Below are 13,138 nucleotides of genomic sequence, written 5' to 3'. Positions count from 1 at the left end.
GTAAAGCTGTCAATAAAGTAGAGAATGAGAATTGAATTTTTTCTTTCTTTATGGCTCATGCCCCATTTTGTCATTTTTATCTTAATACTGATGTTGCCTTTCTTCTAACACGAATCAGGTTTTAGCACGAATTTGCTTGGCAACAAGACCAGCCATTTGTTTGTCAGAGGCCATGACCCAAGACCAACTTCAGCAGTTAATCCTTTTGGCAGCTAACCAAGATTTCAACCATGGCACCGTTGCTTGGGGAGGCCCTTGGGCTGGGCATGCAATTACTTGTCTTTTACAAGACATCTTGGATGGTAAATATCTAGTTTGTTTTATTTGTTAGTTTTTTTTTTTGTAGCATTTTGTACATAGTAATGTTATTGGTTACAGGTTTTTGATGTGAGAATAAGGGAATGTAGGTGTAAATATCCCAAGATACTTCATTCACAAGCACTAATTTATTGGTTTTGTCACCCTCTCCTCTTTCTTTTCCTTTTTAATTCTCTTTTCATCTTCCTCTCTCCTCCTATCATACTGTCTTCTCTTACACCCTCTCTCTCTCTCTCTCTCTCTCTCCATGTATGTCGGTGTAGTAAAATAGATGTAAAATGATCATGACATTGTTGTTTACATCTTTTGTTGCTGAAATATAGCAGCTTTCTGCACAATTTACATCTTTCAAATTCCACTTGCAAGGCTGTATTCACTTCAGAACCTTAGTAAAAGTGACTTGCTCAAGGTACTGTACTGTGGTAGTAAACTGGGAACCATAGGGTTGTGAAGTAAAACTCTTAGACAGCCATGTTTGCATCCCTGTTTACTTATTTACTGTTGTTTTCTGTCTTCCCAGGTGAACGACTCTATCCTGCTAGTAGCCCGTTGGAGGGAGTCACAGATGATGACATATCAGCTGCTGTAAATGACAAATTGGATTCCTTGTCTGGAAGCCTTCCTATACCTTCATTAGATGCTATGGCAGTTGAAGCCATTGATGCCACTGGTTTGTATTTTTCATCTTTTTATTCCATTATCACTTGGTATAATTTAGTCTATTTGCTAGTTTACTAGTGTATCTAGTAAATGTAAGGTAGCTATTGTCACTGTTTATGTCATTCTGTCAAAAGTGCATAATTAGGATCATCAGTTCAATTCAGCACTTCTCTTTCAGCTTTGAATCCTTTCTCACAGGTTCCATTTATTCTATTTAGCTTCGGTTTTCTTTTAAACCAATACTAGAATTTGTTAGCTTTATATGTTTTATTTATGAAAATTTTCTTTTTTAAAAGACTCTATTAAATTGATATTTTGGTGTTCAATCTCAAAATGTAGACTCTGAACTTGGTCAAACAAAAGAATCAACATCAAAGACTAACTTGGATTTCTTACTGGAAGAAAATGAATATGATGATGATGCTGCTGCTAAATTTCAGGAATTCATGGTAGGAGTTCAATCTAAGCCACCCCCTGGACTGGATTGTGATGAGGGCTCTATCCAGTCTGTCCAGTCAGCAGATGGCAACAATACTCCAGATGCACTAGCTTCGTAAGTTCTTGATTTTTCTCACCTTCTAAAACAATCAGTTCGGGAACTAAATAAAGCTGGATTTTTGTCTATTGGAAAATGTTCACATTTCACTATAAACATGTCATGTGTTAATTGGTAGGTTTTCATAAACTCCACTCTTTAAAGTGCTATCAGTTTTATAGTTCCCAATAGATCAATGAAGTACATCAGGCTATGTGAATATCAGAATATTCTCTAATATGTCTATTCTTTTAGATTTTCCACTTTTCTGCATGTTAAAAATGTTTTATTTTGTTTTCATTACTATTTTTCTATTTGTTTCATCAGAGTTTTGCTAAAAGTGTAGTGGTATTGGTTTATTGTGTTACAGTCATCAAATTACATGCACCACCTAATGTATATTCAGGTTTTCAAGTGAGGTTGCTTAAAGAAAAAAAGCACTGGATTGTAATATTCCTACACTTTTGGGGGACATGGCATCTGTGAACTTGAAGAAAGAAAAAGGAGACTATGTCAAGATTATTATTATTTAATACAAATGTTACACTATATACTGAACAAGACAGCCAGTTCCATTTTCCTATCTTAAGTATTTTTTAAGGTTCAGGAGGCTGAAGGGTCTTGCTCTTAGATACTAACAAGTTGATTCAGTTGTGGTATCAGATGTTAAATCTTATATTGACAGCGTTTACTACCCGGATGAAAAGAAACAGAAAATGAAACAATGTAAATCCAAATTTGACTATGGAAAATCTCTCCTTGGGCCTCAAGGACTATCAGCAGCTGTGGATTTCCGCTTGGAACTTGGCTTACAGCTTCAAGCTGAGCTTGGCTTGCGAGTAAGTGCATATTCTCTCTCTCTTTTTTTTAGTTTTTTTTTTTGTGGGGATTCATTTGTATAAATTTCTACTGAAATGTCGAAATGTTTCATTCTGCAGTTGTCACTTCCATCTTCTTTCTGTAGGTCGCAAGTGACTCTTGTTTAGATCCAGGTTAGACATGACTCAGCAGACCATATTATCAAAGGCATTGCAACTGTAACCATTCAGTCTTTTCAGGTATAGAGTATCTCGGCCAATGGATTTGTGGGAGGGTTGGATGTTAATTCTAGCAGGTTATTGATGCTACCAGACCAATGTTATAAATGGAATTAATGCATACATTTGGTTCTGCAGTCAGCAGTTTTGTACCGGGAAATTAACTCTGGCTCACTAATTAAGAAAGAAAAAACAAAACAAAACAGAATTTCCATAACTTGATGTTTGTCTACCTCTAGTCTCTCCAACCTGGCATTTCTTTTTGGCAGCAGAATACAAAGCGAAGTGGGGCAGTAAGTGAGGAAATGGTGTCACATCTGTCAAATCCATACCAACATGGAGAAGTGGACATAAAATAATGATGATACACTATAAAAAGAATGTGCTTACAAATAAACTAAAAATGGTGTCTTTATGGTAGTGTTGTTTGAAGAAACGTACTGTATTTACTTGTGTATGAATTGCACCCCTAATTTAGTATTAAATCTTTGTACAAAATTTTTTCCTTTCATAGTTATAGTTTTTGCCCTATGTATAACTTGCATCCCAGTTTTTCCAGTTAAAATCAAGTATAAAATAGTGTAACTTATCCTCAAGTAAATGACGTAAATGGTTATTTAGTTTGGCAAACAAAAGATGTATAATGTAAAGTTTTCATTGTAACTGTTGTTGTTCTTCTTCTTCAGGTGATGCTTTCTTATCAGATGGTGTCTGTCCAGGGAGCATTCAATGCACGTCTGCCACTTGCCCCTCCAATCTGGCATTTTTTCCAACCATTCCAATTTTCCAGCACAGATGACGAACTGAGTGAGATAATACAGTGTACCAGCCCAACACAAGTATGATCATTTTACTTTAATTACTGTTAATATTGTTGTTTAGCACTAGGTCAGCTACATCCTGTAAATGTATGGTCAATAAAATTACTGGATAATATATCTAGGACTGTAATATCAATGTGACCCTCTTGTTTTAAGATGCTTGGATATGATTTAAGGGAGGTTTGGCTGCTGTTTCTAGCAGGTGTAGAAACTCTTTGGTAAGGTCGTTATTTCAAATGCAGAAAACAGAACTGAAAAGACTTGCCCATCAGCACTTTAGTGTATTAGACTAAATGTTCTGCCGTTACTACTCCTTACCTTTCTTGGTGTAACTTTGTCCTTTATCCTTCCAGGTTAAATGAATACTGGTCAAGTTAAAGGCTTCCTTTTTCAAAATGTGTGGCTTTGTGCCTGTTTTAGAAATAATCATTATTGCTTTTAACTTATCAAGTCAATATCAGCATGAACTGTAAAATTTATAGTTTTAATAGGATTTTAATTTCGTAAATAAAATATTATATAAATTTGTTATAGTCTTACTTATCCATTTTTTTATTTCTTTTCTTTAGTTTCAGACAACCAGTTCTGCAGGAATGCTTTGCATGTGCTATGATCACATGACCTCTCAGCTTTTGAGTCAACAAGTCCATTTAGACACTTTGCTTCAGCTTTGGTTAATGTTGAATGAAGACAGCAACCATGAAGATGCTGGTGTTAGCAGCGGACAGCCAGTAGTATTTGACTCTAGCAAAACCCCTCTTATAATGTTGAACCCTTCTTTTGTAAACACTCTTCTTGAAGCCCTCTCTTACATGCCCAACATTCCTGTCCGCACCTGGGTACTTGCATTCCAAACCCTCACATTGCTCTGTAACCAGTGGGTGTCTCATGGCAATCTAACTGTTGGGAAACCCATGGCTTCTGTCATTCTCTCAAACCCTAATTTCATGAATGTCTTAATACGATTTCTGTCCAGCTCCACCAATACAGGTCCATCAGCCTTAACTTTACGATACCAACAGGTAACTATAATCTTTTTTTATCAAACCTCTATTGCATTCAAATAATGTATTTTTGTAAATTAATGATACATATTTATATTGTATACATTTCTTGGTGTTCTTCATATGGAACTCTTTTCTCCACTCTTGTGTCTTCCAATTTCCTCTTGCTGAATCAGTTATAATTGATATTTTAATTTAAGGACCTTAGTATATATGATAACCACCTAATAAGAGTCTATATATCAATTACTAGATTTCTTTGTTTGAGGGATAGGGCATTTAATTGAATTTGTAAAGTTGTGACTTTGTATATTAGGTGCAGCTCAGTTGGGGTTGCTTTTGATATTGTTAAGAATTTTACTAGGTTATGGAAAAAGTTCATGCACTGTGTTAAAATAATGATTTTTTTATGCAAGAATTTATTCAAAAATAAACAACAACTATTCTTCAAAATAAAGACCATCATTTTCCACCACCTTCTGCCAATGATCTGCAAGCTTTCGGATTTGGTCAAAGTACCAATCCTTCAGCTTTGAATCGAAAAATTCTTGACAAGCTTCTTCAACTTCATCAAATGACTCAAATCAGCGACTTTTCATAAATTACAGCATTAATTGGAAGAGACCGTAGTCAGATGGGGCAACATCTGGACTATAGGCTGCAGTCTTGTTGATGGTTTTTCTGGCCATATGCGGCTTTGCATTGTCTTGTTGAAACAAAGTGCATTTTCGACAAGCAAGTTTTGGGTACTTTTCAACTAGTGCATCGTAGACTCAATCAAGTTGCTCACAGTAAAGTTCAGCATTGATGGCACGCCCATTCAGCACAAGTTCAAAATGCAAGATTCCTTTGAAGTTCTACCAAATGGAAATCATGATCTTCTTTCCAAATTGATTTTGCTTTGGAAGAGATCAAGGAATTTGACCTTTTGGGACCCAACGCTTGTTTTGATTGTGATTGACCAAGTAGACCCACTTCTTGTCTGATGTCACAATTCGCTTCCAAAACCTGTCATCCAACTTATTGTTGAGCAATTGGCAGCAAATTATAACTTGTTTGGCTGCTTGTGCTTCAGTCAACTCATGTGTATCTTGTCGTGGCTTTTTGTGGACTGAATCAAGTTACTTTAGATGATTCCAAACTGTCTTCTGATCAACACCAAGTTCTTAAGCCAATTTGTGAGTGCTTGATGACAGCTCAACATCCAAAAAGGCTTGCAAGTCTCCTTTGGCCCAAACTATTGGTCGTCCAGAACATGATCTGTCTTCAACATCCAAATCGTTTTATTGAAATGCTTGAACCATTTCTGTGCAGTGCGTGGTGCCACTGTACCTTCACCTTCAACGTCACAAGTTGCTTTGGCAGCTGCTTTTGCATCCAAATTTTTTCTCCAGTAAAGACACAGCGATATGCTAAGCTCAAAATTTGTGATTTCATAATTAGACATCTGAAAATAGGAAAAAAAATTAATACATTTTCATAATAGCCACATTGTTATGAGCACAACTCAATAGTCATCAAAAACATACATTGAACATGATATGAAGTGAATGAACACACACGCCATTGAACATGACATGAACTGAATGAACACACCACAAAGATATATGAAAAAACATGATTTTAACATGGTGCATGAACTTTAAGTTATAACACCATGTTGAAAACTTTCATCTCACAAGCTCCTTCTCACTGTTTTAATGATGATGAAATAATAATTAAATTGTATTTGATAAATGGAATTGTGTGTTTGCAAATAAGCACAAATAATATATGCATTATCTCTCTCTCTAGTTTATTCCCATTTATAAGAAATTTTCTCTGCATTTCTTTAATTTAAGTCCTCAATAGTTCTGTATCTCTGTATATCGTCATTGTTTTTTATTGTCTTCTAGGTTGGACCTTCAGCTGCTAAAGCTTTCTATGAATTTCTCCAGCGACTGGAAGTGAAAGCACCTGAACAAATGACACTCAAAGAACTTCTTCTAAAACTGGTGTACGTTTTGACCGCAGACAGGTAAATACACTTTCGTTAGATTCTCTTTTGCTCTGTGAGTAACTTTTGTCTGGTATGAATAGTGCAATTGGCACCCGTGCCAGTGGAGTGCTAACAGCACCATCTGAGTGGGATCACTGCCAGAGCAGCTGTCTGGCTTCTGTGCCGGTGGCACGAAAAAAGCACCATTTGAGCGTGATCGTTAGCAGCGTCACCTTAATGGCACTTGTGCCGGTGGTATGTGAACAAAACATTCAAGCGAGGTCGTGGCCAGTGCCGCTGGACTGACTCCTGTGCAGGTGGCATGTAAAAGACACCATTTTGAGCGTGGCCGTTGCCAGTACCACCTGACTGGCCTTCGTGCCGGTGGCACATAAAAGCACCCACTACACTTGGAGTGGTTGGCGTTAGGAAGGGCATCCAACTAGAAACTCTGCCAGATCAGACTGGAGCCTGGTGCAGCCATCTGGTTCGCCAGTCCTCAGTCAAATCATCCAACCCATGCTAGCATGGAAAGTGAACATTAAACGATGATGATGATGATGATGCAGCTGTAGTCCAATGCAATATCAAGTTTCTACTACAGGGTGCATGTCATGTTAGTAATGGGTCCAACAATTTGGTTGTTGTACACCTTGCACTTGTGCAACTACAAGATCAATTTCTTGTGCATGAAAATCAGTATTTTATCTACTTGTAAAGAAAAAAATACTGTTTTGATATTAACTCTTATTCTTTTCTTTTCTTTCCAGAGGAGCCTTTTACAACAGCTCTGGACCTCTGGATGCACAATGTCGCTTTTTAGATTTTGTCCTTTGTCTAAAATATGAACAAGTTGATGTCAGCAATGCAATCAGTGTAGTAGAGGCTATCAGCTCTCTAGTTCACCAACACATCCTGTGTCAGGAGCTAGTGGTATGCCGCAAGGCAGGAGATGACGGAATCAATGCTCGCTTCTGCTTTGGTGGTTTATTTGCTAGCCTCTTTCGAGGTGTTGATACAAGCTCAAATACTGGCGATGCCAGCCGAGATAGATTTATGTGCAGCCTTGTGAAACTTGTCAACATTCTTGTCCAGATTCCACTACCAGCACGCTTTTCCCGGAACCCTCCCCAAACAGACACAGCAGAAAGTACAAGTACACACCACCCCCCTAATTTGTCTACCTCCTTCACAGCTGCCCCTATGCCAGACTCAGCTAAGCTTAGTCATGTGTTTGCTTCTTCCCCACTTCGCAACCTGTCTCGTTCAGATGATGAGAAAGAGCAAGAGACTTTTGAAGAGAAGGGCGTGTCTGCTTCCAGTGGACTTGGTGGGCAGCCAGCTGGTGACCCCAATGACAACACTACCTACCTGGCCGACATCATTGTTGGTCACCAGCAGATCATGTCCAGCCTGATACATACTCTGAGCTACTGCAGCAGCAGCCCTATGGCATCGCTCATTTGCAACGGGATAGGTGCCTCTTCCTCATGCTGGTACGATACATTTGGAATAGGAGAACCCCTTTCCGTCGGAGACGGCGTTTACCAAATATTAGTTACTTTGACCAATAAGTGTTCGGACATTAAACTTGTGCTGGAGTCTTTGTTTGTGTACCTGTCCAGTGGGGGCAGACAGTATGTACAGGGGCACAGCCTCTGTCGACTTTCTGATCCACTACTCTGGTTTATACTGAAAGTACTGAATAACAGCAGCGCTGTGAAAATGTTCCTTCAAATGGGTGAGTACCATTGCATATTGTTTTTGTTTATGGGCAAGTACAATTACACATTAGTTTCACTTGGTCAATTCTATTTATATTGGAATCTTTACAAACCTGTATTACATAGTATTTTATTTTAAGGAGGAGTCCAAACAGTTGTGGTCACTTAAAATTATAGAATTATGTTAGAAAGAAAGTTGTTTGGGATTCAAGGTGAATTTATATAGTAGCATATACAATAGTTTTATTCTGTTGTTGTTTTCAATCTTCCTTTCCTTTAATGAGGATAACAAATTACTGAGTGATTATGATTCTGGTTTAGTTGTAGCTTGCTTAGTAATTAGGGTTCTGATGAATTGATAGATTCCCCTACCACTGTTATCAAGGTGGTGATTGATGGACTTCAACCTGAGAGTAGTTACCCCACTAGATGAACTGGACCATTTAAACACATCAATGGTCATATACACAACAATTGTGACAATACAAACTATTGACCATAGCTGCTTATTGGTTAATCTGTCAACTCAAAAGAGCTGCACTTCCTAATCTTAGCTATAAAATCGGTACCATCAATAGTACAGTTCACTGCAGCTTCACCAGCAATATTGTAGTTTTTGATAAAACACTAGTTATTTATCCTGGAACAAGCAAACTCTCTTAGTTGCTTAATAGTATGGAAAGTAGCATGAAGGAAAAACAGCATAACATAATATTTAGGCAATTGAAAATTACTTTTTATAAGAGTACCCCTATCATCACATTATGTTTACATATGTACAATGTCTATGAGTACACTGCAAAAGCTCACATGAGCCTAAAATGGTTGACATCTAGTTTGGTACCTCATCTGTTTGAATTGAAATCTTACTAGAACAAGTTTTGCAATTTATTCATTTGGCACCAATAAAATTTGTGAACTCACACAGTGAATTCTCTTGGTTATTCTGTTGACCTTTTAACAAAAAATTTCATCTCATGCTTTAAAAAATCCTTTAATTTCTTTAATGAGAAATAGTGTCTAGGAGAGTAATGCATTGCATTCGTGACTTCTAGGTTACAAGTTCACATCATGCTGTATTTTCTTACAAGATATTTAATTTTACTAACAATCACTTCCTGCATTGTACTAGAGAGAGACAGACACACTTAACTCCTTTTGTAGTATTTTTTGTAGAGGACACTTAACTCTGCTTGTCTGAAGCTCCACAGTTATTGTCACCACTATTTATTTATTTCATTTGTTCCTATTTTTCTTTAATTTATATTTCTGTAGGGGCTGTCGATGTGATTTGCAACAACCTGGTAAGTTGCAGTCAGAAGATTGTCAACACTAGCCCTGGTCTTATCTCTACAATGATGCAGAACTTAAACAATAGTAACAATAGCCGGCTACCCAGTGCCCACCGGCTCAATGTCAATTCCACCAACACTGACTGTAATGATATTCTACAGAATTTTGCTCCCCTTGGTAAGTAAACCTCTCAAAGAAATTAGCTATTGTTGACAGCCTGCCTGTTTCTTAATCATTCTTTTAAGCTTTTGGGTTGTCTACTTTGAATTTGTATTTCATGAACACAAAATCAAATTTCTTAAGACTTTTTTAGATAAAGACTATGTAAGATTGCTGCTCACTTGAGCCAGTTTCAAAGTTTACCAAACTGATACAAGCAAATAACTAGTAGTTCGTATTTTGGTATTGTCACCATACTGAGTCTATGGTCAAGACACTGACCTGTAGCTAATTCAGATCATTTCACTATAAACAGATACCATGTATAACTTGGTGTTGCAAATAATGTGAATTGCAGTGTATAAAAGCATTTTATAAACTTACATTACTCATTTCTGTAATACCCAACTATAAAAATGCTACACCCTCCAATAATATTTCTCGTGTAGGCCCAAGGCTGTATGTTGTAGAGTGGGAACACTTGATTTAATCACTCCCAGTCCTTGACTGGTACTTATTTAATCAGCTCCAAAAGTAAAGGTTGAAAGTTCACTACAATAGGATTTGAATGCAAAATGTAAGAGACAATTATGGCGAGACATTTTGTCCAGTGCTCATGCAAGTCTTTCAGTAATGTGGAAATATTCAAGTTTGCAAAAGATATTTGCCAGTACCGCTGGACTGGCTCCTGTGCAGGTGGCACGTAAAATACACCATTTCGAGCGTGGCCGTTGCCAGTACCTCCTGACTGGCCTTCGTGCCGGTGGCACGTAAAAGCACCCACTACACTCTCGGAGTGGTTGGTGTTAGAAAGGGCATCCAGCTGTAGAAACTCTGCCAAATCAGATTGGAACCTGGTGTAGCCATCTGGTTCACCAGTCCTCAGTCAAATCGTCCAACCCATGCTAGCATGGAAAACGGACGTTAAACGATGATGATGATGATGATGATTTACCTCACAATTGAGGGAAAATGGATATAAAACAGTAAAATGTATATTTTTCTTTTCATCAGTTAGCAGTGGAAATCATCAAATTCATATATGCCTCTTCACCTATGCTATCTGTAGAAACCACATGAGAGGTTATAAACAAAAATTGAAAGGGTTTAATTATTCTGTTTAAGCCAGAAATAAGTCATATTGAAATTGCTGTTTGTTTTCTTTTTACAGGCTCCATATCTTCAAGTAGCCCCACAGCTACACCTGCTGAAGTACTTATTCAAGCATCACCTCCACACCGGAGGGCCAGGTCAGCAGCTTGGTCCTATCACTTCTATCCAGATGAGACATGGGTTGATTTAACAATACAATTGCCATTTGCCATTCTGTTGAAAGAGGTCCAGATTTCACCTCACAATACCTCATTATCCAGTAAGTAGTTTCTGACTTGTCGAATTCTTTTGTCATTGTTGGGATGTAGTAATCTTATATCTACCACAAAAGCATTTTCTCTATTCTTTTGCTAGTTTCTGTCATTGGACTGCAACTTTGCTGGGACAGTGTCTTTTTAAAATTTTTATCAACCTTAAAATGTTTTCACTTGGGCATGATTTGAACTTAAAGGAATATAACTAAATTATCACAAAATATTTTGTATAACACACTAGCAATTCTATGATATAAATTTGTGTGGTATTCATGTTTTTTTTTTAACTTTCAGCCTGTCCATCCTATGTTTCTCTGGAAGTCAGCCATGATGGGATTACTGTGACACCGATGAGTGCGCCATTGATGACTTGCAGTCTTGGCTTCATCCGTCTCCAGCTGATTCGGCCTGAGGTTGTCACCATGGTTACCATCCGCCTGCACAGGGCTCGGGATTCTATGACCATTGGGCTGTCACAGATCCTATTGATGGGACACAGTGCATTTAGTGAAACCAACCAAAAGCCAGCCAGTATTTTAGCTCCAACTGATGATGTGGTATCAAAAACCAGGTCAGTACTCAATTTTTTTTTTTTTTTAATCTTACTTTGTGTAAATGTTGTTCTTCTTTGTGCTTTGATAAAGATTTCTTTGTTCAAATTAAGTAAATCTGTTCCACAGCTGTGGTATGTTTAAATAACTTTCAGTTGTGACTCTTATTATTATTATTATTATTATTAAGGCAGCAAGCTGGCAGAATTGATAGCATGCCAGGCAAAATGCTTAGCGGCATTTCATCATCTATGCATTCTGAGTTCAATTTCCGCCAAGGTCAACTTTGCCTTTCATCCTTCTGGGGTTGATAAAATATGTACCAGTTGAATGCTGGGGTCACTGCAATCAACTTACCACTCCCCTGAACTTGCTGCCCTTGTAGCAAAATTTGAAATTATTATTATTGTTATAGTTTATTATGAAAATTTTTAGAATTTATTAAAATTCATCATATAAATATATGTTAATAAGTACTGTGTGTCTGTTTGTGTGTGTGTGTGTGTGTGTGTTTATATCCAAGTGAGAGATTTTGTGCATATATGCATTCACTATCAAAATAAGTATGAATGTAAGAAAAAAAAAACCTAGATAAGCATTCACGAGGGAACAGAAATTTGATTTTAACAAGATCTAAGTTCAATTTCTACTTTATACTCTTGCTAATTTTATTCCTTCATTCTTTCTGGCTGCCTTCTTCAGACATTTTGCTCTCGATTATGTGATGTAATAAGACATCAATGTTATGATGCTACCAAAAGTTTACAATAATCTGAACTTTTAAACTATTTTCACTTGACAGCCTTGGCTGGGTCCAACTGTTGCAGCATTGTTTGACCGTCGAAGAAAGTATTGCGTCTGCAGCAGCAGCCATTCCACATTTACTGACCACATGCACTGCCCTGTTGGTGTCCCCTCAAGCCAGCACTCATTCGCATCATCTTGAAACAGTGCTCCTTAAACTTGGACTACATTCTACAGATATGGGTCTTACCCTCATCTACAGTTTATTAAGGAAGCCATCTTTCCTTGGACAGCCTGGTTAGTTGTTAAAACTTTTCTCTTACAATTTACTGTTTGTAACTCTATCTGTGTGTACAGGTGATATTGTTCATTTCCAGTCTTCCATAGGGGAAATATTAACTCACTTGGAAACAGGTGAGGGTTGGCAACAGGAAAGGCTTCTGACTAGAAAATCTGCCTCAACAAATTCCATCTGACCTGTGGAAGCATGGGAAAGTGGATGTTTAAATGATAGGTTCACATATTCAAACTCATCATAGTCAATTAATTTTGTCTTATTTTACTAGATATTTTATTCTGCATGTGTCTTTCCCATCTAATTGTCAGCACGAAATAATCACCACAACACTTGTTCAGCTGTGATAAAGTGATATCTTCTCCAGAGAGTTGGTGATTGGTTTCACTTTTATTTCACACTAAAAGGAGCAGAGTTAAAGCACTAGTTTTATAGAACTCTGGGGTTATTGAAATAATCAATTCATTCTTTGTGTTTGAACTGTCTTGAGAGTTTCTTAACCACTTGAAGTTCTAATCTCTTTTTAGTATCCTAAGAGCCACTAAAAAATTATTACATCAAGTTATATCTGTTATGCATGAAACTTGAGATTTCTTGGGATAAGGAAAAATATGAGTTGTGAGGCTGATATATTCTTCAGAAAATATAGCGA

General features: G+C 37.3%; 1 protein-coding gene across 2 annotated transcripts in view; it reads left to right on the top strand.

Annotated features, from left to right (window-relative positions):
- Positions 1-13,138, top strand: part of LOC106873672 (baculoviral IAP repeat-containing protein 6) — a 134,715-nt gene that overhangs the window by 91,445 nt on the left and 30,132 nt on the right. For both annotated transcript variants that reach the window (XM_014921126.2, XM_014921127.2), the window contains exons 28-39: positions 119-302; positions 839-988; positions 1,318-1,531; positions 2,199-2,352; positions 3,237-3,389; positions 3,941-4,393; positions 6,271-6,392; positions 7,124-8,094; positions 9,353-9,547; positions 10,701-10,901; positions 11,191-11,467; positions 12,250-12,488. In XM_014921126.2, the coding sequence (XP_014776612.1) occupies positions 119-302; positions 839-988; positions 1,318-1,531; positions 2,199-2,352; positions 3,237-3,389; positions 3,941-4,393; positions 6,271-6,392; positions 7,124-8,094; positions 9,353-9,547; positions 10,701-10,901; positions 11,191-11,467; positions 12,250-12,488 (3,313 nt within the window). The remainder of the gene's footprint in view (positions 1-118; positions 303-838; positions 989-1,317; positions 1,532-2,198; positions 2,353-3,236; positions 3,390-3,940; positions 4,394-6,270; positions 6,393-7,123; positions 8,095-9,352; positions 9,548-10,700; positions 10,902-11,190; positions 11,468-12,249; positions 12,489-13,138) is intronic.

This window comes from Octopus bimaculoides, chromosome 6 (assembly GCF_001194135.2).
Source record: "Octopus bimaculoides isolate UCB-OBI-ISO-001 chromosome 6, ASM119413v2, whole genome shotgun sequence".
Classification (NCBI taxonomy): Eukaryota; Metazoa; Mollusca; class Cephalopoda; order Octopoda; family Octopodidae; genus Octopus; species Octopus bimaculoides.
This window is presented reverse-complemented; position numbering and strand designations above follow the sequence as displayed.